This window comes from Bactrocera dorsalis, chromosome 4 (assembly GCF_023373825.1).
Source record: "Bactrocera dorsalis isolate Fly_Bdor chromosome 4, ASM2337382v1, whole genome shotgun sequence".
Taxonomy (NCBI): domain Eukaryota; kingdom Metazoa; phylum Arthropoda; class Insecta; order Diptera; family Tephritidae; genus Bactrocera; species Bactrocera dorsalis.
In genome coordinates, this window is record NC_064306.1 from 39,129,306 (window position 1) to 39,154,331 (window position 25,026).

At 35.0% G+C, this 25,026-nt stretch overlaps 1 protein-coding gene across 1 annotated transcript in view; it reads left to right on the forward strand.

Moving 5' to 3' along the window:
- Positions 1–25,026, forward strand: part of LOC105221954 (uncharacterized) — a 201,084-nt gene that overhangs the window by 166,956 nt on the left and 9,102 nt on the right. The window contains 2 exon segments of the mRNA XM_049454892.1: positions 1,175–1,366; positions 16,229–16,302. Of these exon segments, the coding sequence (XP_049310849.1) occupies positions 1,175–1,366; positions 16,229–16,302 (266 nt within the window).

Here is a 25,026-nt window from a genome sequence, read left to right on the forward strand (position 1 = left end):
GACTGACAGTACTAACAACCTAAAAAAAAAAATTCCAAATCCTTCGACGCGCGCAGTTTAAATTCAAATGACACCTTATTTTTTGGACACAGTAGTATATGTATATATACTTATATTCGATGCAGTTAAGTATTTTAACATTTTGCTGTGAACTACTTTTGAGTTAGTGACGGGGACTTTTTGTATGAAGTTTCAGTTTCCTTAAAGTGTCAGATTAAAGTATTTTCAAAGAATATCGCAAAAAATGCGCAATCAAAGACAAAAGCAAATACCCAGATTTAACCTGCCACTATTTACTCACTTTCCACAAGACATAGAGCACCCAAAGGCTACGTCTTAAGAACTCAAGGATACTTTACATTTGCCGTTAGGCGTCTTTAGCGCGCTTTATAGATGCATACATATAGACATACATGCATTCACCATGTACGAGTACATGAAACATAAAGTACGAACCCTAAAAACGGTAAAAGTCTAATAGAATAGAATCAGTGAAGCGTAAATATTGTGGGATGAAGACTGAAGAACACACATGACAATTGTTGATTTTCTTTCTTACACCATTGGCGACAAAGAAATCGAAATGAAGATAAAATGTGTAAAAGTTAGAAAACAGAAGAATGTAATAAAAAGAAGAGTATACATCTAAGCGAAGAAGCAAATAAAGCGTACAACACAAATGACAACTGAAAGAACACACTTTTTATGTGTCTGCATTTATTGCTATACATACATACATGTGCATATACATACATTTACACAAGCGCCAGCATTTGACAGCAAGTTGGCATGCCACTTTAAGACTTGCCACCACACGGTCACACAAACTACTGCACTTACACACACACAAAGCCACGCAAAGACTAAAAGACTATTGACATTGTAAGCCTTTGAGACGCACTGACGCGACAAACACTCGGCCAATATACCGCAAGCACATACACATTTGTAAAAGAAACTTGTGAAAATGAAAAGAAAAAGAGACTCAAGTTGGACAAGTTAAAAATTAAACGCGTGTGCGCTTTTAGACGTATCCCTTAAACCACCGAAAGGCACACATTCTCAAGCTGCAGTCGCACACGCCAGAAAAAAACAAAGTTTTTAATTTAACTTTATACTTGAATGCAGTTTAACTCTTTATTACATAGTTGTCTCTCTTTTCTGTTTTTTGCAGATTCGGAATTGGAGGAATTTGAGACGCCCGCACGCTATCGTCCCGATTCCTTAAGTGCCCTCAGTCGTACTACGCGCTTCACAGAGGATGAAATCAAACGAATTTATCGCGGTTTTAAGGCTGAGTGTCCGACGGGTGTCGTCAAAGAGGACACATTCAAACTTATCTACTCGCAGTTTTTCCCGCAGGGAGGTTCGTGCGGTACAGTATACTTTGTTCGCTAACACTTTGCCTTGCTATTAACTAGAAGATAGCTTTTGCTTGCTCTTTTCGTTTGTACATGTCTTTTTGTGATGATCCTTTTCACTAACCAGTTAATTTGTAAATACAACCTGCTTCCTATTATCAGTGTAGATGCTAACCACTGAAGTAAAATATACATATGTATTTTTTTATAATATGAAAAAGCGTTGAATATGAGTAAATTAGGGAGATATGGGCTTGAAACATCAGAACTATAAGTGGTATAATATCTTAGGATGATAAAATTAATTAATTTGGGAGTTCTGTCTGTCCGTCCTATATCAAGTTAAAATTAAAAAGTAAAGTTGACTACTCAAAGTTTAAAAGTCATAGATTCTATATACTGAACTGATTTTCAGCTCCCAAGCGAACTCACTTTGGGAAGTTCGACTATGCATTCTTTTTCTAGACCCCTTATTCTATGAATTTTGTAAGAATATGTACAAGGATGATTCAATTAGATGTTCCCTACTTTTTTATTTTATTTTTTTTATCCATTTTGTTATTGTCCAATTTTCGATGACTAGTTTGAGATGTTTTGTTCTAAGAATTGTTTGAATCGGAGCGGGATTGTGCGCATAAATATTATACCTTATATATTACTAGAGGAAAAAGTCTAACAAAATCACACCATCTTGTTGGTCAATCATCCGACCCAAAACTTGAACTGCTCATAGAAGTGTTATCTCACTACATCCATTGATTGATGCGATGAGTGGAAAGTGGCGCCGACTTGTTGAAACCAAATCTCCGCGAGATCACGAGCTTCAATTTCAGTCATCAAATAACCGATTGCCATGGCGCGATACTGGTCGCTATTGACGTTTACGTTCTCATCGGTATCATTTTTGAAGAAATATGAACCGAGGATGACTCCGGATCACAAACCATACCAAACCGTGGTTTCCTCTGGATGAAATGGTAGCTCTTCAAGTTGTTCTTTGTCCCATATGCGCAAATTTTTCTTATTTACATACCCACTGAGCCAGAAACGAGCTTTACCGCTTGACTAAATTTGCCTCGAAAACGACGGATCTTTTTGGAAATTTTTAAGAGCCCATAGAGCAAAGCAATGTCGCTTGAGAAAGTCGGGCGATCTCGACGTAAAATGCGCCTAGTCGTTCCATACGTCAGTCCGAGTTGCTACGGTGCCAAATCGGCTCTCCACGGTCTTCAAGTACACTCTCAGCTGCCATATTTTGTACTACTCTGAAGGTGGTCCATTCAGTCAAATATTATCCAGTTATAAATGCTAGGTCTCAAGATGGATGATGATGTTTATTCAGGCTTTCCGTGAAGAAATGCCAAACAATACTGAACAAAAATAACATGACAGCTTGACACGACTCACGTGTGATCTATCAAAAAACGGCTAATGAAAAAAGTACCACTTAGATCACCCGTTATAATAATAGTAATGATTTTCAAATATCCGATTTGACACCATACCGAGTATTCAGCGATAAACTATAGGCTAGTTGCGAAAATCGATCCACCCAGACGAATTATAGTACAAACCATATAATGATTTTTGCTATTCATCAATTTTCTACATAAAATTGGGTTAAAACATGTTCTCGAACATACCAAATTTGATCAAACTTATAAAAATAAATGTATTTTTCCGTATTAAAATACATATTTTAATTATCCACTTCAGAGGAGGCTCCCGAAGGAAAACACACGTATGATCCAACTTTCCATACAATTATTTTAATGCTCGGAACGCATGGCCTTCAGGGTCTTCAACTAATTTAAGTTTTTCGTTTTGGGTTCATTTTTGGAATTCCATTTGCTGGGTTGTTGGGCAGTTTGTTTATATTGACACGTTATATACCCAAATTGATCATTCATAGATCTAAGATACCCATATAGTAATATCCAATTAATGAACGAAATGAGTGACAGTTCAATAACTCTGGATTTGAATGAAATCGGTACACATTGGTCTAGCTTCCATACCGCTGACATATACATACACATCGTCACCTAAAATGCAAAGTAACGAAGCATCAAAATGATCGAAATTGAGTTTTTTTATTCCTAACGATTCACTGCATCATATTACATATATGTTGCATAAATTTTTCGGCTTCCGCTATCAGATATAACCAATATATAACCATTTTATAGCCAAAACTGAAATTTTGTTTCAATGTGAGGGGTTTTTGTTACATCGTTTTTCTTTCGCCTGAAAACTTATGGAAAGTGACGTTATGTTGTTTTGCATTTTAGGCGACGATATATTACACCACTTTGGTAAACTCTTCTCCATAAATTCAATAGCGTTCCAGTATATTTCGATGGCAAATGTCGAAGTAAAATTAGGCGAAAGTATATAAATGAACTTTTTGGGATTCGGTAGTTAAAATTGAAAATAGTAATGTGTATATTTCCACACCAATATTTTAATAAATATTTTGGTTTGAGTTAAAATAAATAAAAACAGAGTTAAGATAGTAAGGAATATGAAATTAATTTTCAACCTTTATTCAACTAAGTCTCTCCAACTGCTTAAAATACATTACTAATAGCACCCTACCTTTCTCTTACTTGTTACATAATACTATTATCAAACAGTAACCTAGTTGCAAGCTGTAAACTACTTAAAATTATCGCACAAAACTAAAGCCAATGAAATTTCCATTTATCTAACTAAGAAGTGTTGCGGAATACCACAAATTAAATCACCAACTGGTCGAATCAAATAATTTCATAACTTCAGCAAGACTGTAGAAGCAAAGTCAACAGCAGTCTTAGTAGCAGCAGCTTTGGCAACTAAGAAACCGAATAAAATTAAGAAAGTTGAGAGCAAGGCCAGAGCTTAGAAGAAGCCAAATTCAAAGTTGTGCAGTGATAGTAACACTTAACTAATGCATATAAATGTATGTACATGCTTAGTTAAACATGAGGCAACTAGCAGATTTGGGTTTGTGTTAACTTAATGTATGTAATGCAATTTTGAAAAGCAAAACCTCGAAAGTAGATACGCTGAAGCAGTTTGAATAAAGTCTTGCTTAATAAAGTGTGGACTTGCATAGCGTTAAATGTATTTATACCGCTGATTTTAAAAGTTGAAGTTTCATACAGTTTTACTAAGACGATTTACGTACTATTTGGAGTAGATTCGGAGTCAGTTACCTCAACTTTAAGAGCGCTTTGCTCAATTTTTGGACGTCATAATGTCCTGTCAGATCTACATAAGAGCTACTAGTGAAAAATTGAGTCCATAGGCACGGCACAAAATGTTGCCGGTATTGTCGAGAATACTGCTGCCGCTAGCGCATCATGTGAGGAAGACCCAAATCAGTCTCTCACACGTCGCTCTCAAGTGTTGGGCATTTCTATGATGTCGTTGTGACGAATTTTGCGAAAAGAACGACTGCTTTGCTTACGCAGAGAATTTTTTTTTCCCATAGAAGAAAATACTATGCTTAGGAGGTAAAATTTGAAAAAGATATCGCAAGTAAAATTTTCTACTCTAAAAAAATTTAACTTAAAATTAAATAATTTTTTTTTAAAAATATACGCAGTTAAAGTTACACATCAATTGTACTAAGTACACCATGTTGTATGAGCAAAATGACGGTATAAGACACTTGTGTGAATAGGATTCATTTAACTCATACGGCGTGGTGTACTCTTTGAATGCAGTATGTAACTTTGATGCGCAACTTTAACTGGGTATTATTTTTAAATCAATATTTTTATGAAAAAAAAAATCATCAGCAATTTTTTGTAGGACGAAAAATTTTGTTTTCGGATATCACTTTTTCAAATTTTTCAAAGTTGTAGATATCTTGTATTTGTATTGCAAAATATCAAAACTCCAATAAAAAATATGTGGCAAAACTAAAGCGACTCAGGCAGGATTTAAATTTTTTGTAGAACGGAAAATTTTGTTTTCTGCTAGCACTTTTTCAAATTTTTTAAAGTTGTAGATATCTTGTATTTGTTTTTGAGATAAAAAATGTATTGCAAAATATCAAAAAACCCGATAAAAAATATATGGCAAACCTAAAGCGATTCAGGCAGGATTTAAATTTGAAATCAACAGCTTTTTTATGTCGGTGGCTTTTGTTGATAACCCAATAAAAGAAAACAAATCGACAACTGTTAGTTTAAGCTTACTAAAAATGGAGCGTTACGAGTTAGAACAATGTGTCTTTACTATTTTACAGTATTTCAAAAATAATAAATAATGAAAGCTTTGTGAGCGTTCGAAAATCGCGTTCAAAATATGCTCAGAAAAGTGTTTTTACTACGTCGATTGTGAAGATTAATTGAAATAGATGCCAATTGAAATCAAACTATTAATTTTGGAACACTCTTTATATGTATACAGTAAGTTCATACCAAAAGCAAAAAAACAGAAATTGTAAAAAATACTACTGCCCCCAACAGCTTTGGAGGCAAATTGACTAATGTCTTGCCTTGCTGGCTTTCGATTAAAGCAATATTAATCCAAACATAAATTATGAAGCTCTAGCAACTTTCGCCTGCAAACACACACAAGGAACATAGATTGCATGTAACCCAATCGTATATCAAAGCTTATTCATACCTGAGTACTAGGAACTCCAGAAATGCATAAGTATTACATCTAAATACATATGTATACGTGTACTTAAGCAGTTTTTTCTCACATTGATATATTTAGACAATTACAAGCCTCTGCGCCCAAATGTAGGCTACGCAATAAATCCTACTTAAAATAAGTGATGATGTGCATGACGTTTGAATTTTTACCAGACCGTTAGTATTTGCCATACAGATGCCTGGCTTTGCTTTAATGGGCACTTTTATACATAATTTCATTTTCATTTCATTGCCTTTGGCTGGCAACAGGCGTTCGAATTGCTGCGCGTTGCTGAGAACCATTGCCAAGTGCAAGTAAATAAGCACGTTGAGGTCAAAGCTTATTTGTAGACTGACACACACACATGCACATCGTCCAAGTGTACGCATATATGTGTATACTCACGGTTGTATTTGTTTGTTGGTTTAGGTAAAAATACCTCGAACATGCTGAACAAGAAAATAATGTTATCAAACAAGCAAACAACACGCGCAATGCGGCCAGCGGGCCAACAAGCATTTCTGAGTATGTGGGTGAGTAAGTGTAAATGGTTGTATGAACACGTATTCAATAAGTTGGCAGCTAGCGAAATATGTTGCCTACTTAGGCAGCTTAACGCATGTACATACAAATATTTGCGCGCGAATGTGTGACAGCGTGGCACCGTGGGTGCCGAAAAAAGGTCGTCACGCATCAAAAAGAGAAATCTGGCGCTTTTATTAAAAAATGGGTTTTAAGACATATATACGCATATATATATGTATATACATGAACATGCACATTTATAGTATATATTTTATAAAGACCCACGTCCTATTATTAAATTTATTCTAAAAAACTGCTCCCAACGCAACCCATGTTCAATGTATGAAAATGTGTGTCAGACTGCTTTCTTTTAAGGCGGCTAAGATGGTTTTATATTTTTTAAAATTTCAACAATGATCAAACTTAACAGAAGCAGTTACCACACACATTTAAAGCTGCTGTAACTGTAAAATGAGGTAAAACAAAACAACTAACAGATTCGTGTGAGAAGCTTTATCATACTAAAAATCCAATATGGTAAGAATCTAATTTAAAGCTATGGTTTGATTTAACGTAGAATCGCATCCGCTATAAAACCCTTCACTATAGAGAAATTACGTCGTAACTTCGTCCGCAACACGACACCTGATTTTTGAGACTTCACCAGTGGTAAACACAATCTATATGATTCTTTTCTTTATAACATACAAATCAAGAAGCAGTTAATAAATGGACTAAAATTTTACACGAATTTAGAGTATTCTACCAGAAATTGTTCAAATCCAACAAAAATTGTTCAAGCCCCCAGTATCGAATTTTGAACCCCGGTACCAATGGCTGACTTTTTATGGAAAATATTGGTCAATGTGTGAGATATATAAGTGAAACACAGGAATAATTATTAATTACTGATAGAGGATGTCTGTGTGTTACATAAGGGTTGAATCAGTTCAATACTTCCCTGAGCCCCTATATACATATCTAATTAAAAGATTATCGAATATCGCATATATCGCCCAATACATATGTGAGTTACCTTAATAAAATTGTACTTTTTTTATAATTCGTGCTTAGAATGAATAAAATCCGGGGAAAACTCGCACTAGACTCTATATATTTAACTAACAGGCCTTATGTATCTGAAAGTACCTAGTTTTAATCCCTGCAAGTTGACAAGAGTATGAAATGTTCGGTTATACCTGAACTTTACGCTTTCTTATTTGTTTATCATTTGCTTATTTCCATTTTAAGAGTACACAAAATTAATTTCCATAACAAAAATTGCTTAGTGAGTTATGTGCTTTAAAGTAGGGAGAAAAAAAATGCCGCGTCCTCATCGCTATTATTATTTTTCCCTGTGCAAAACGTGGTCATACTTTTTATACCACAATACCGTGGTTTATTGAACAGTTCATAGAACATAAGGACAAAATTAATAAGATTGAGTTTAAAATACATAACTGCCCGTCTTCAAATAAAGGTGCAACTATTGGCAATAGTTAACACTTATAATCTCGCCTTAATTTTCAACTTGTTTTATCTAGCCGATCTCAGATATTTAACAAATTTAGAATCAGTTTATTACACTCAGTATTCGATCAATTAATTGTAAACTTTATAGTAATGAGGTAGCCCTTCAATTGAAAATTTCAAAAAGCCCAATTTACCCTCCAGCTTAGTTCATATTTAGATTTTATATTTACCATAAAAAAAATTTGGACCCAAAATGTCTCCAATATAAGGCACTGTTTTCAAAATCTTGATCACAACCTATTTAAATGGGTCGACAATAGCTCGAAACAGCACGAATACCTATAAAACAAAGCAAAAACCCATCACTGGATCTTTATTTTGATATTTATTGAACAGTTTTCATGCCATCTAATGCTACAATGGTCCGACGTGCACAAATTGTGAGGAGATTGTAGCGCTGTCTTGGACAATAATCTCAACCAACTATGTGAAGAAATCTTATCAAATAAAAAATATGTCCATACTGAACTCGATATTGATCGGCCAATTTGTAAAGCAAAAAGAATTAATCGATTCACACTGATAACTTATAATTACTTATTACCAGGGACCGGAAATAAGAGTTATTTTACAATTTTTAATAAAAAAAATCATACATAAAGGAACATCGTAGAAAAGTTTTGATTACACCATCATGATTTTTAGATGAACTATATGCGAAATATTGTATGATTTTTAAATTTTGATTTTTATATATTTAGATCAAATATAAAAGTTATTTTTGATTTCTATTTTTTTAGATCAAAAATGACTTTTATTTTATCAAAAATAAAAGTTATTTTTGATTTTTATTTTTTTAGATCAAAAATAAAAGTTATTTTTGATTTTTATTTTTTTAGATCAAAAAATAAGAATTATTTTTGATTTTTATATTTTTAAATCAATAATAAAAATCAATTCAAAATTTGTGACATAATATGTTTCTTAATCTCTGTTAAGCTTTAAAGTAAAAATAAGGTGTACGGTTATAATAACAACAAAAAATAAATACATAAAAATTTTGAATTGATTTTTATTATTGATAAAAAAAAATAAAAATCAAAAATAACTCTTATTTTTTGATATAAAAAAAAATCAAAAATAACTTTTATTTTTGATCTAAATATATAAAAATCAAAAATAACTCTTATTTTTGATCTAAATATATAAAAATCAAAAATAATTTTTATTTTTGATCTAAATATATAAAAATCAAAAATAACTCTTATTTTTTGATTTTTTTGATAAAAGTCATAAGAGTTACGGTCCCTGCTTATTACCTAATTTAAAGGCACTATTTGTCAAAGAAAATTAAAAAGGAATCGGCAATTGTAAGAGCAATTTTTGATTCATTAATTTTAAAAGGAATTTTTACTGGGAATGATCATTTTCCGTCAGGAACTTATTATATATATCGTTTGACTACCGAACAAGTACAGGAAATACGGGTGACCTTAAGAACGATAAACAACGAAATTTACGAAAGGGCAGACAGGCAGATCAGTGCGAGATGGAATGCTTTAAGTACATGCATAATAGCCAAGATCATGTGCAAAAGACCCTTAGGAAAACTTGCTTGTTTTGCTCTTGTAAGAACTAACAGACGGCTGTAGGCCTCTTGACAGGGCACATCCTACTAGCGTCACATGCGAGATGGATGAGTATGAATGATAACGTCACATGCAGAAAGTGCAGTGAAGTTAACATGAAATATGTGCTAGAAAACCTCATATGCCTCAAGCACTATCTAGAACTCGACTGAAGTAACTAGCAGCTTCGGAGTTCAAAGGACTGGATAAAGTTTCAAACGAAATATCGAGTCGATTTTAGAGTTCGCAAAAAACATTGAGGTCCTGTGTGACGAATTCTTCACCTCAAATTAAACCTTCATCTGGCACTACCAAGAACCAGTAGGTCCATGTATTTCGTGATACCCGACCAGTATAACCTAACCTAACCCAACCTAACTTATTTACTTATAAGGAAAATTAATATTTTAGTTATCATTGCAACGACGTCAGAAGTATTCAGATATTAGATAATAAATTATAAATTTAAGGAGTTACATGGGTTTCCTCGGGTAAAAACAGCCTTTTTAAAATTTTTTTCTCATATAAAAAATAAAATTCTTTATTTGAATTTTTTATTATTACAAACAGCCGCTATTAACTAATTAACTCTGAAATTTTTGGAAAAAATATTTTAAACTCGGCCATTGTGATGCCATTTTCGGTGATCCTCAGAAAACTCCTTACAGAACCATCTAAAGTGAAAAAATATAAAAAAAACCTTAAAACCTTAATTTAGAACTTAAACGAAGAAAAAAAAAAACGGAAAATTGAATTTTTAGCAGATATTTTTATAAAAAAAATTAAAATTATAGTAAAAATTTCGCTACATTTTATTTTCAAATAGTGTAATCCTTCGTCCAAATCTTAAAGAATTGTATCTCAAACACCTGTGTAAAAGATCGTTTGAGTAGTTGTCGAGAAATCTTGCCAACCGGCTTCGAAAACACAAATTCGAGAAAAAGACGTTTAAAAGCGACGCGTTTAGCCTAGCAAGCTTCGAGAGCACAAGTTCTCAAGTCAGTGTCTCGGAAACTATTACTCAGATCAACTTTGGAATTACTCGTATCAACTTCAAAATTTATGACATCCTTCTAGAGTTGTCTTATATTTAATAAGATAATTAAAAAATTGTTATTTTAAGGGGTTTCTTTACTTAAACACATGGGCATATGTCATACGGCACAAGTCAAGACTAACTCAAATTAAGAAATATGTGGAAAACATTTAATCACTAGAATTATTTGTGGAAGGCTGACTTTTAAAATTTTAAATGAATATGTTATTATTCCATTTACCATAAATTGTTTTAATGAATAAAGAAAGTGTGCCAAATAGTTTTAAAAAGAAAATGATTATTATTAAAAAAAAAATTTATTTTAGCAACAGCTAAACATAATTTGCTGTCATCATATTCATGAAAATATGTACGACGCATTTGTACTAGGACTTACGCTTTATATGAATTGTCTTGCTTAAATATGTACATGTGTAAGCACACACGCTGAAAAGCAGCCATAAATCACTTTGATGCAATTTGGTAAACAGTGGAAAATTAAAAGAGAAATAAATGCATAAAAACATATTCAGATAAAACACTTAACATCACACACGCACACACAGAAATACATATACAACTAAAAGAAAAGGAAAGTACAGAGCACGGTGGCAGAGACGCAGGCTCTGCAGGCTTAACGTCCATCAAGGCTGTTATGTAACCAAAAAAAAATACAAAATTCAAGTAAAAACGAATGTGCGTACAACCTTAATTGACCTTCTTTTTTCTAACCGCACGGTGAATGATGTGTACGAGCAGATGTAGGTGGTTCTGCATAATAAAGTTAAGCAACGAGATAAAGGCATCACTCCCTACATATACTTGTATACATATATATATATGTATGTGAATATGGCAGTGTGTGCCAGCAGCACGCGTGTGTTTGTGTTTAAAATTGAAATGTGAGGGGATTGCAGGCTGAAGGCAGCCAGCTTTCGACGGCATAATTTCAAAAGTAACTACATTTGAGTGCAAAAAATAAAAACTCGGCAAGCAAACTCAATAAATCTGTAATGGCAATGCAAGATATAGAAGCATAGAGAAAAAGTGAAAGCAAAAACGGCATGATGTTACACTTTTATTACGTTTTCCAAAGGCGAAATGCAGAAATAGCAATGAGAAAAGTTGAAAAAAGGAAATGACTGACAACTGAAATTTTTTGTACGCTTTCAAATGCTGTAAGTTTTTGTTTTTAAATGGCTTTAGTTTATTTTGTAATTTGCAGGGTTTTCTTATATAAATGGTGGCCTATTATAAAGCGAACTTTTCCAAGCAGTGACAGTGACAGTGAAAGTGACAGTTGTGGATAGTTTCTGTTCTAAGTAAAGCAATTTAGCGCTGACTGCTGGCAATGGAGAAAACTATAAACAAATGGTTACGTGTAAGCCATAGAGGACAATGTAATTACATGTAGTGTGTTGCGTTTTAAAAACATATAATCAAAATCATATAACCTTTGTACAACGCTCTATTTACTAAGCCCAAATTTCCAGGCAAACACACAAGCCTACAAGTGATACGAAGCCTTCACAGACCGATGAAAAATCCTTGAAGACTTCGACCTCTTGAGCTGATGAAAATAGTACAGTAGAATCCCGATTATCCGGATCAAAAAAACCAGGGGTATTCCGGATAAACGATTTCAAAGTAAATCAAACAATATTTAAATTACATATAATAAAGTTTTATTATGTAATAAGTTTTACAAGTGTAGTTTAGATAATATGTACGATATATAAAAACCGAGCTATAACGATAAATAATGTATTACATAATGCCTATGTAATTTAAAATTTTGGTTGGAAATAACTTGTTATTGGTCTTTGACGTAAAGAATCACATCGTTTCATTGTGGCCAAGCCCCTGATGCGTTTCAGTTGTAACAACTGAATGGGATCCGATTGACAATTTAAGCCGAGACGAATGAGTCCGGATAATCGGATATTCGGATAATCGATGTTCGGATAATCGGGATTCTACTGTAAAAAGGGAAGAATGTGGTGCTTGAAAATCGCCAGACACGTGTTAGAGAGATGGCAAGAGAGCTCGACATCTCTCGCCAGTTCGTTCGAATGATTTCAGTGGATATTTCGGGTACGAAACGCATTCTTGCTTGACCGTTCCGACAATTTTTTTTTTCAAAAAGAGTACAGAGTCAGATCCTATATTCATTTAGAGCATTATCACTACTCATGAGACATAGGTATATGAGTTTGACATGCAAAAAAATCAACAATCAATCGAATGAATGGAAAAACGCGAGATTAAATGCAAAAAAAGCCCATGACCAATCAAAAATCAAAGTGGTGCTCATTGTTTTTTCGATATTCGTGGTTTGGTGAATCACGAATTTGTTCGGTAGTCACAGACGATCAATAAGGAGAATAAGGAGATCTACTTGGCCAAATTGAGGCATTTGCATGAGAACAGCCGTTGAAAACAATCGGAATTATGGAAGAAAAAATCATGGATTTTACAAGTTGATAATGCACGATTGCATGGAACCACGATTGTGACCAAATTTAAAGCCAAAAACGCAATGAATAACATCGATCAACCTCACCAGATTTGGCTGCGTGTGGTTATTTCATGTTCCCCAAACTGAAATTGCCGGTCCATAGAACACGTTTTCGGTCGATCGAAGATAAAACTAAGTTGGCTGGAGGACATGGCAAAAAGTACTTATGAAATGAATGTTTTAAGGACTAGAAAAATCGTTGACATAAGTTTATTACATCAGGTTGGGGTCACTTTGAAGAAGGCAAAATAAATATTGATGAATAATTAAATAATTTGCATTTTATTTACAATTACCGGGTATCTTTTTGTAACAATTTTTTTTGTGATGTACAATAAGTTAAAAAAGTATTTGAAAGAATAGCCAGCCGTTAAAGTTGTTTTTGATATTACCGCACATTATTAACAACAGAAAATACTTGTATGTTCTATTAATTTCATATTGCGCTGGGTTTGGGACCCGCCACGTAAAAAACAGTACCAATGAAAACTAAACGACAGCCTTGCTGTTGTTAACTCGGCTATAACCGCGTAAGTGGCGTCTACGCCAGTAAAGAAGAAGAAGAATTAATTTCATTTAGAATCTTCGCTGATCAACCGATACGTAGGTTGCTATATATATTTCCGGGCTAGGCAACACTGAGTGTTGCCAGGTACAATCTGACATTTCCATTGGAAAGTTTGATATTTTTTAGCATAACATCACTCAGAACGTTTTGTCATGTAATCGTGAATTGTTTACAGGGAATTAAAAAATGCACCTCGACCAAGAAATGGAATTAACTCGTGAACATTTTCATGCGATCATTTTTCACAACTTTCGACGTGGATTATCACGACAAGAGTGCATCGATGAACTAAAATCTTTGTATGGCTATGAAGCACCATCCTATAGCACTGTGAAAAACTGTTACAACGAATTCAATCGTGGCCGACGCTCACTCAAAGACGAATTCCATGAAGGTCGTCCAAAAACAGCCGTTGTGCCAGAAAACATCGATGCCGTACGTGAACTGATAATGCAAGACCGCGATGTAACATACCTTCAGATAGAGGCATGCCTATGCATTTCTCCCACCAGCATACATTCGATATTGCATGAACACCTGGCCGTAAAAAAGGTTTGTTCCCGTTGGATCTCGCACAATTTGACAAAAAAGGCTCGTGTGGATTGGTGTAAAGAAATGCTGAAAAAATACGATCGTGGTGCTTCAAAAGACGTTTATAAGATCGTCACAGGTGACGAATCGTGGATCTATGCGTATGAGCCCGAAATCCAACGAAAAAAAAAACATTTTCGTTGATAAATATTCCTATTTTCATTATTAGGCCAGAAATATATATAGCAGCCCTCGTATGTATGATAAAATTAACCTTTACATTAGGTACATAAAAGTCAGGATAAGTGCATTATTGTATATTATTATCAGAAAAGTCTTCCCTCCGAATTTCACTTTTACACCTCACCGATTGATCGACATTTTCGTTAAAAAATTAATGCTTACTAGAGTGCACAAATTAGTTTTGTGGCGCTTAAAAGTTATGGTTCGATTTTGATTATTTTTAGATCATGTCCTAGTTGTGTAAGGCTTTATTAGTGCTTTTAATAAGTAAGTTAAAGAATTCGATAAAATTTAAAAACTGTATTATATGGAAAGTAAGCGTGGTTGTAGGGTGATTTCTCATATTATACGATTGTCAGGACAATCTAATTTGATTGAAATTGGTCGAATCGTTATTGAGATATGCGATTTAACCTAAAAGTGGGTGATATCATACGCGTTTCCAAATTTTGACACCAGCTGCTATTTAGCCTTTCCGTAGCGTCTCCTTTATGGACTTTGAGATATATATTTAGAGAGTTATCGCATTTTAAATAATTTTCAATCCAAACGAAAAGTTTTGCTCAATCTAGACGCACCGATGGAAGGACATATATTCACCCAGACGCCAACTTGCCTCGGCGTCCTGATCTTTTATATATACGTAATTCTATATGTATCTCGATTAGTTTTAGGCTATACAAACCTATAAGTGAAAAAAACTATTATACTCTTTAGCAACATGTTACGCGAGTTTAGTAATTCATTATATCAACTCCAACCTGCTCAAAATGGGTTAAAACAGGAATATATTGCTAATATACCAATACTAATTTAACTTTCAAGAGGTCAAAATCTGTGACTTTTCCCCTCACACTGTAAATTTGACTGAGTTTCACTCTGTGGGTTCTTGTCCCTGCTGTAAATTTGGTTGTGTGCATTGATAAAATAGCAATCAGCTGATGAAATGAAGAACACAAGGAGGTATAACAGCTGTTCATTAACGCGTTGGCAGCCAGTGTATCACCAGTGATCATGACAAAAATCTACTCCGAGGCGCCAAGCAAATAAATACATGTTGCGCTTTGGCCTAGGAGTGTATTATCGGTGATACATTGACCTGCAGGTAGTTTTTGTCGTGATCACCGGTGGTAATCGACTAGCCGGTTTCTCATTTTGGATGTGCGAAAATACTAATAAAAATACTACTTTATAATGCAGTTTAGTATCAAAATGGCAAAATCTGCTCTTACCTTACAACAGCTCATATATACTGATTATATTATCGCATAATTTGCATCTTTATTATTAAATTCTTTGTAATAACTTCCATTCAAACCTGGCTCTTAATTGTTGAGCGGATGCCACAGCAACTGGGTATTACACCTATAAATAAACGTAGAAGAAATAAGTACACAGTGTTGATAATTCACAATACTGAAATCCTTATATACATTTTACGATAATATTAAGTGTTCGATTCTGCTCGAACTAAACCCTTTCCTACATACATAAGGTTGTATTTCAAATGCATAGTTGTTTAATACTAATAACTAAAAATTAAATAAAATAACATTACCACTTGTCTACGAAAAAGTTTAATCAATTTTTATTTATTTCATAAAACTCCGATAATATACGAACAATCATTTACAACCCAACTACGCTGTTCAAATAACACTCTCAATGGAATATGCGCCTTCAATTATGCTTCAAAATTGTACACAACAGCCAACCCCACCCTGTACGCACACTACGTTTTCAACACACTCGATCAGGACCACAGCGGCATTGTTAGCTTTGAGGTAAGTGATGAAAGAAAAAATTAAGATATTTTTCTACAATTACAAAGCAAACATAATAAAATATGGGTATATATTTAATGTAAAACGTTGTAGTAACTACTTGGAAGAATACTTATATATAAATTCTCCTGCTTAATAAAAATAATATTTGCATATTTTTAGCCCCACATATCAAGGTCCTCACTAACCCCAGCCAAATGATCAATATTCATTTAAAAGTTAATTAAGTTCACGCGCTTCAAGTGAAAAAGAGAGTAAAGCATTTTCTGAACCCAAAACAATTTATTTTAATTAAATGCGGAAGGAACCCTTTGTGGAAGATATAGCAATCGCAGATGCTAATGAAACCATGCATTTTAATGGGCAACGGTTTGCGCAATTCCTTCTCGTTTTTGTTCTTATTTGACAATTACTCTCTTTTTGTGCCTTTTTGGCTCGCGTGAATTAATGAATATTGGTTTAAACTGACCGACAAACAAGTCACTAAGAATCTGGCTCGCAAACTCGTAAAGCAGCGGAATTTATGGCGCACTGTTGCAAACAATAAAATACGGAAATGTAATAAATAAGAGAAAAGTATTGAAAATCTTGGTAAAAACTAAAAAAGGCCGTATAAATAACGACTTAATTGTGTTGCCATAAATAAAATTCGTTCCCAACGTAAGCCAATGATAAACTATTCGCTCCATGCTATCTATATGTGGGTATTAACCAAATATAAGATTGAGATAAATTTCGTGGCTTGAAAGTAGGTTAGAGTAGCATTCATAACGAACACCGGTAAGAGTTCGAACGTAGCGGCAGAGGATTTCAGATCCATCAGTCTCCCCTTTTTTTATTGTAAACGCTAGAAACACTGCTTGACCTGTTTCTAACTAGCATTCCGAAAAATCGACTCCAACACGGTTAAGCTAGGCCGATAGCAAAAATTTATCAGTGTAGACTGTCCTCGGTAGCAAGGAAGCACTTAAAAATTTATTACCGGAAGCATATTCAGAGCTCTTTACATCAAAAACAAAACTTATGAGTATGAAACACCTTATGTTCAGTCTTCTATACGACTGAACACTCATGGCTCATGGTCAAAGGGTACGGCGGAGAATAGTGGTGGAGTCTTCTGGAAACTATCCATTTGCTCAAGCTCGCTGCCATGATAGTTAACGGCCCTCAAACATGCAGCAGATCTACTACTTCAGGGCGCAACCTCTTTCAGAAGAATACACATAAATAGCTGAGTCTTGAATTCACTATACTTGCGCTTAAATTAAGAATTAGGTAGGCCAGACTGCTTATATCTTATGATACGGCTGGTATGCGCTTGACAATCCTACACTTTATATTAAAAGAACTTTGATGACCAACTCACTCTTAGTAAGGATAGCCTTTTCCGGCCGGCCATAAACTATCTTGTACCGATATAATCGCTTGGATGTATTGAAATTCGGACGAAAAAGCTTCATACGTGTTAAAACCTGTACTCCGAATGAGTACAGGAGGTCTCTTGATGTCTCCGGTTGAATACTTATGTACATATCGGGGCCCCCATGCTTCCGGTTAAGGAGCATAATGCACTCCTCTCCAAGTAGTTTCTGCTGCAGTCGTCTGCTTGAAACGGGACAATTCCCCTTAGAAACATAAAAAGGTCTTTCCTTGATTACTTTGACGAACAATACGGCAACAAGACTTCGGAAGCAACAAGCCTTAGACACGCGCTGACTGTTATTCAGGGTGGAGAGATAAACACCATCACCGACTTCCTTTCACTGAATAGCATACTTGGAGTCAAATCGTCACCCATTACAGACGAAGAGCTCGAGTTGTGCCGAGACTCTAGAGGGAGACTTGCGCGACTCCTCTCTGGATACTTTAGCAGGTTAAGCTCCTTCTTATCTAGAATCAAGTCCAATTTCTTCACATGCCCTTCGAAAGTCCAATTTCTTCACATGCCTTACTCATCTAACATCCCTTTCCTATGGTTCGACCCCTTGGAATCAAATCGCCACCTATTGCAAATGAAAAGCTCGAGTTGGGTCGAGATTCTAAAGGGACTCCTGCGCGACTTCGTTCTGGATACTGTAGCAGTTTAAATTCTTACTTATCCAGAATCCAACACGATTCCTTTTCATGCCCAGCGAAGCTCACCCATCTGACAATCCTCTCCTATGGTCCGACCCCGTTGAAATAGCACGTTTCCTAGGCCTACTGTTCAATGACTTCGATGTCAACCAATCCAAGATAAACGGTACAACAACATACCTTTTACCAGTCAGTGTTTACGGCGTAAATTTAAAAATTTCACTGGGAGGCAGTTGTGGAAGTTGCTTGGAAGGAAACAAATTGGACCAGCAGAAGTATAGGTAAAACCTTTAATCGAATTTTTGATGGGTTCGGGGTGGTTTACAGAAGTTTATAATGTAGCTTACACTGATACTGAGTAGCTGCATATTTTTCTTTTTATCTCAGAAATTTCAAAAAAAAATGTGTCATGATATTAATTTAACTATTTAATTCCGTCTTATCGGCAGTTAAGCTCTATTGCCATATTAAATAGTACATATGTCAAATTCAGTACATTTCTACATATTGTATAAACTTTACTGTCAAACATTTATGTATGTACCGACCCTTCCGCCGCGCATTCCACCCAATTCGCTTGCAATGCGCGCCACTAATATCGCAGAAACATAATATGGCATTAACATTTTAAGCTCGCTTCTTGTCATTTTGTGTCACTTGATTAGGTGTTTAGTGTTGTTATGTGTTGGTTAACAACGCGCTGTATTAAAGGTCAACTGTCATGACACAAACAAACACATCAGCATTGACTTCAGCCGCATATTATTATGTAGCGCTTACTAAGAGGACCCTTGTGTCTGCGGCCATCAATGCTAATGCGCCACACATCCCTGCTGTGAGAGTTTCACTATTGCCGATGCTGTGCAGATACACTACTACACATGTATACATTGTATAAATGTATGTGAATGGCATGCGAGTAAACATTAGCGCTCCCTTTCAGCAAAATGCCACGCCATCTACGAGGTCGGCGTATAACTGCGTCGCCGCTCACAGCTTAATGAGCTTTATAATATACTTTATGTTGATAAGCATTATTTGTTTACTTTTTACGCCGCCGCTTCTGTTCTTTACTACTCGGTCTGGTCTTTAGTGCTGGTCTTCTCGTTTTTTGCGAACATTTTTTATCGCTTAGCAGCCACTCTCGCATACATTTTTGCCGTCTCTTATTTATTTGTACTTTGCCTTTGTAAAGCTCACTTAATGGCATAACCATATAAAGACTGTGCCTCTACACAAATTGTCTGTGGCGACCACCGGAATGTACGTACACAGCGCGTTTGTTTTTAATTTGGTCGTTGTTGTTGCTTAGAGTTATTACATTTTTTGCGCGCCCTCCCCTTGTGTGGTGCAAGCTGCCGTTTATGCTCTTTTATGGCATTTGGGGTTCACAAATGTGCTTTTTGTTTTCATTTAGCTTTTACTACGCCTCCTTTGGTCTGCCTTTTGTGCCTGTCGCGGCGTCCAAAACAAGTATCGACCTTCCGGTAGCTCCCAAAAATTTAGTTAATTTCTTTATTGCTTCGGTGTGCTGTGTTGGTCAGCTTAATATCATGCTGTTGTGTTTATTTGCTCGTCTCTTGTCGCCCTGCACATCTTTGTACAACATTGTGTTTATGGCATCGTTTTAGTGTCTGCCTGCCCTAATTATTCAATCACTTATTTTTCATGGTTCCATCGTTCAAATTAATTTCGAGCTTGTGCCGAAACATTTTACGGTCGAGAAACATACAGTTTTTCCAGTGGCTAAGTTTACTGATTGCCAGATCTTTACTAGATGGGTCGTGGCCTAAAAGCAAGACCTCTGCGAAACTATAACTAAATAAACTAAAAAGTAACATATTTTCTCATAACAGTATCATTTTGGATATACCGAACAAATAGCATAAATCTTAACTGAGTATACTTTTTTGAAGACTAATTCTTGAAATAAGTCTAGTAATACTGCAGCCTCCTTCATAGAAGTCAACATCCACTCATTCTTGAGTTCGTTAACAGTGCGTTCAAGGCTGGTAACAGAGTGCCTAACCCCATTTTCACTGGCACCGATTTTATTTGAAAAATGGGAGCAGGTCGATGCTCCCGTATCCTCGCTGTCGCAAAAGCCTTTTAGCCCAAGAACGATAGCAGGTGGTCTATAGATCTCTTTTTATAGAACTTCTAACAGGCCATTGACCTATTACACGCTGTAAGGTTGGGAATCTTACCAGACGACATCTGCAGAAGACGTGTAGAAGAAGATGAGGTGGAAACTACTCTACAATGTCTCGCACTTGGGAGGTCAATATTTAAATACTTAGGAGCGCATACCTTCAGACATCCCACCGAGCTGGGAAACTGCAAATTTGTACTGGCTACTTGCTAATTTATATGTTCTAACACAAGTGTTCTTCTTTTCCAATGCCTCACAAAGAATTGTAAACTAGTAAGACTATGAGGTTTTTGCGAAAATGGGTGTACTTGCGCTTACTTACGCAGTTTTGTTTTAAAAATTAAGGAGGTAGGAAAATGGGAACACGAAAGTTATAGACACAGCGATATCCTGAACTAGCACAAAAATATATTTTAATCCATAGAGCGGAAAACATCCTCCCCGGGTGGGATTTCAGTAGTGATTTCCAGCTGCGATACCCCCTCGACCCGTATGGAGAAGAGGTTTCGGAAGGGAAAAACAAACTAGAACTGGAGATAGTTTGTTTCGATGATCTTAATATATCTATCCATTCGTCTACCAAACTTAGCTAGCTTCTTTAACTCAGAAATACTATGCATAGACAAGGTATCTAGATCTCTTCTGAATAAATCGGGAAGATATAGTGAACTGCTCAGGCCATATTTACAGCCTTGTGGTCAATAAATGTAAGTAGGTTTGTGCTTACTGGTAGGTGAGCTCCACTTGTAAATAATTTCGCTTTCTGATCAAAGAAACATTTTCGATAACGAAAAATCAGACGAGTTGGCCAAGTCAGTCTGAATCAGAGAAAAACCCGTGGCCGCTAGGAATGATCTATAGGGAGATAAATAAGTCATTCTAACAAATAGCTGAGAACAGATGGAAATATAAACCAAATGCAAGATAACGAAAAATATATGGCTAAAATATGACAAGACAAGAACTAAGGGCTTATTAAATGGGTACAGGGAAAGTACATATAGACTTATAACCACCAAAAAAGAGCATTTACTTTTTGATAACACACGTTTAAAACACTCGTTAACACGTTGTCTTATAACAATATTGTACGCAGCGTCAAACTCTATAAAAACCTCTATTTATAACCTTTCAAATGCATCAGTTGCCAAACCTTGAATGTCTATTTACAAAAGCACCACGGAGATAAGTAGATTCATTGAAAGGTACCAAAAATAACCATGTCACGAGATGTTTATACCTGAAGGTCTTACGTATAGTGTGCCCAAATGGCGCATTTGGTGTTAATTCAGGCAGAAGACATTTAATGTTTAGAATTATATTGTCAGTCCCAGTTTATGGAGTTTGCCTTCATTTCAAAATATCACTACTTATTTTGGAAGTAAGTTAAGTATATAACGAGTGATCCAAGTAAAGGTACTTTTTTCAATAGCCTTTTTTTGACATTAATGGTCTCAAGCTGTCATGTTTTTTCATTCGGTATTGTTTGGCATTTTATCATGAAAAGACTTATACCTGAACAATGTTGAAGTTGAACGATTTGTAATTTAACTACGAAAATTCATGTTCTGTAAAGAATGAATAATTTTGGACCGAATAGACTGACAAATAGAACGGCTTTACGAATTTTACGGCGAAATCTTAAATTGAAAGCGTATAAAATAAAGTTTGTTGAAGAACCCTCGACCTTTCCAACATCGCTTCGCTCTTTTGGCTCTTAAAAAGTTTCAAGAAGATCCGAAGTTTTCGAATCAAATTTTGTTCAGTGGTCCTCGGTGGATATGTACAAGACGAAGAGAAACCTGAGGAGGTTCAAGAGCTGCCATTTCATCCAGAAAAACAAAAGTTTAGTGTGGTTTGTAGGTCGGTGGAATCATTGGTTCTTATATCTTCATGCCGATGATGAAATTGAAGCTCGTCATCTCGGCGATGTTTGGTTTCAACAAAACGGTGCCACTTCCCACACATCGCATGAGTCAATGAGTTTATTGAGAGAACTCACTTACGTTTTGGGCTGGCCGATTGGCCATCAAGATCGTGTGTTCGGGATATGTAAAGTCTAAAGCCTATGCAGACAATCCCGCTTCGATTTAAGCTTTGGAGCAAAACATCAGGCATGTCATTCGCCAGTTATCAGTCGAAATCTTCGAACGAGTCATCGAAAATTGGACTCAACGAATGGACCATCAGGGGCATAGTCGCGACCAACATTTTAAAAATATAATCTTCAAAAAATATTCTTTCGAATGATAATAAGCATTTTCCATTAAGCTTGAAGTTTCTGTGTTTTTTTATAGTAGGCAACCTCGAAATGGATTACTCTTTGTGTAGTTATATTTAGTCTCAAACGAGTTGGAATTGTTTCTTACGCGATATGTATAGTACCTCGACATTGAAAGCAAAAAACATACAACCTTAGAAAAATCGTACGGGTTTTAAAAACCATTCAATCTTATCTATTTAAAGTTAATTTAATTTAATTTAATTCAATTCACTTCAATTTAATTTCATTTATTTTATCTTATAATTTTTTTTAATATTTTTTTTTTGAATATAATTTAATTTTATTTAATCCACTTCATTACTCGCATTTACCACAAATACAATCTTGATACCACTTTAGATTAGATTTTTAGAAAGTAAATTGCCATAATCGTAAAACTTTGGCTGTAAATGATGTAATTAGGGATAATTAAAAAGTGAATGAAAATTTTAAACCATAAACATTAAATGAAGATAGCTAGAGAAAACACTTTTAATGGTCAATAAAAGTTTTTCTGAACTATACATAAGCTCTCTTATAAGTTTTTGTAAGTTTTTTAGACGCTATTAAAGTATATTCTGTAATACACTTAGAAATGAGAGCTGTATGACCGCAGGCGTTATGTGGCTTTTATTACTCTTAAAGTTATAAAATATTCGCTGCGCTTTCTGGCACTAAAGACCGCAATGCATTTTGCAGATTTAAACCTAAATATTTTCCTGTCATAGAATTTAGGTATTTATATCGTTATTATTAATATACATAACTGTTTCTATTTTGTTCCTCCTTTTTAGTCAAATTATTCCATTTGTTAAACAAACTTTTCTTGTCCGACGGATACTTGGCCTTTTCCCACGGCTGTATTTTCATCCGTTCTTACTAAAGGATAAAGTACTAAAAGCATATAACAAAAGGCTCTACTTTGTTATTGCTAAATAAATCAATTATGCATTCAATTATTCTTAAATCATCTGAGGTTGTTTGTCAATATTTCCTCAAATTATTCTTGAATCATTCGAAGTTGTTGTGGGTGCGATTATGCGGAAACGCCTTGCTTTTGAATTACTTAGCAACTGTTTCGCGGCTTTCTGATATTTCCAAAAGCAATTTTAAATCTTCAAACTTTCATTGCCATTCCTCAGTAGCAAATTTACAAAGCACTTTATTTATAATATCAATCGCCATCACCAACTTTCGCCATTCATACACACGCATATTCACCGCAATCCTTAAAACTTGTTATATACTTGTGAGCAATTTATCTCCGTATGTTCGTGAATAAATATTAATAGTACGTATTTGTGTGGCTTCGTGATTGTTGAGTCAAAGCAATTTTGGCTTCACAGTGTTCCACCATTTGAACGCGGAAATTTACAGTCATGCAAATCCTCCATAAATTTCAACTCAACTCGTGGCAAGTCAACCTAAGTCAAGTGTGAGCGCGTGAAATTGTTTGCTACTGGAAGATCCTTGTGGCGGCTTACGCTTTGCATGTATTTTATAATAAATATTTAAATATTTGGTGCTGTGCAGTCATCGACGTGTTCGTGTTTCGTTTTCATTATGTTGAGGCATTATTCAAAACAAATTTGGCGTGACATTAAAGTTAAGATTGAAGGAGGAAAAGCAGAAATCAAAGGATCTGCGTGTGTAATTCAGCAATAAATATGTAAAACGGAAATGTCACCAAATTTCAAATATACAAGAGACACACCCAATAATTGTGGAATATAGGAGGACTATTTCTGAAAGGAGATACTGTTATTCGTGTTGACGTAACGATTTGCCACCTAACCATCTACTAGAAAACTAATGGGCTGGCCGATTAAAAAGGAATTCCACTTAGCGGCTTCTGATTTTTGGCCTTAAAGGCAGAGTTACTACAAGATTGAGTTGAAACTACCTGCCATAAAGCGGTCGTCACAGAGACATCTGAGAATATGTTTCTACCCCGAGAAAGCCATTTGTCCTTATAATACACAACCGCGGTCACGCCTACTACTCATTTAACAAACAATAAAAATCTATTGACACAATACTTAGTAAAAATAGTACTGCAAGTATGATTTAACAAATTTCCAAGAAAATTTGATCTCGGTTCCAAATTTTGCCTGCCCTCGAGTCAATACTACTATTAGGAGTATATTGTAATAAATAAATGAAAAAGTGGGTTGGATATGATTGCGTATTTATAAGTGTCTACCTAAAATAGATAAAAGGTACAAAACATGAA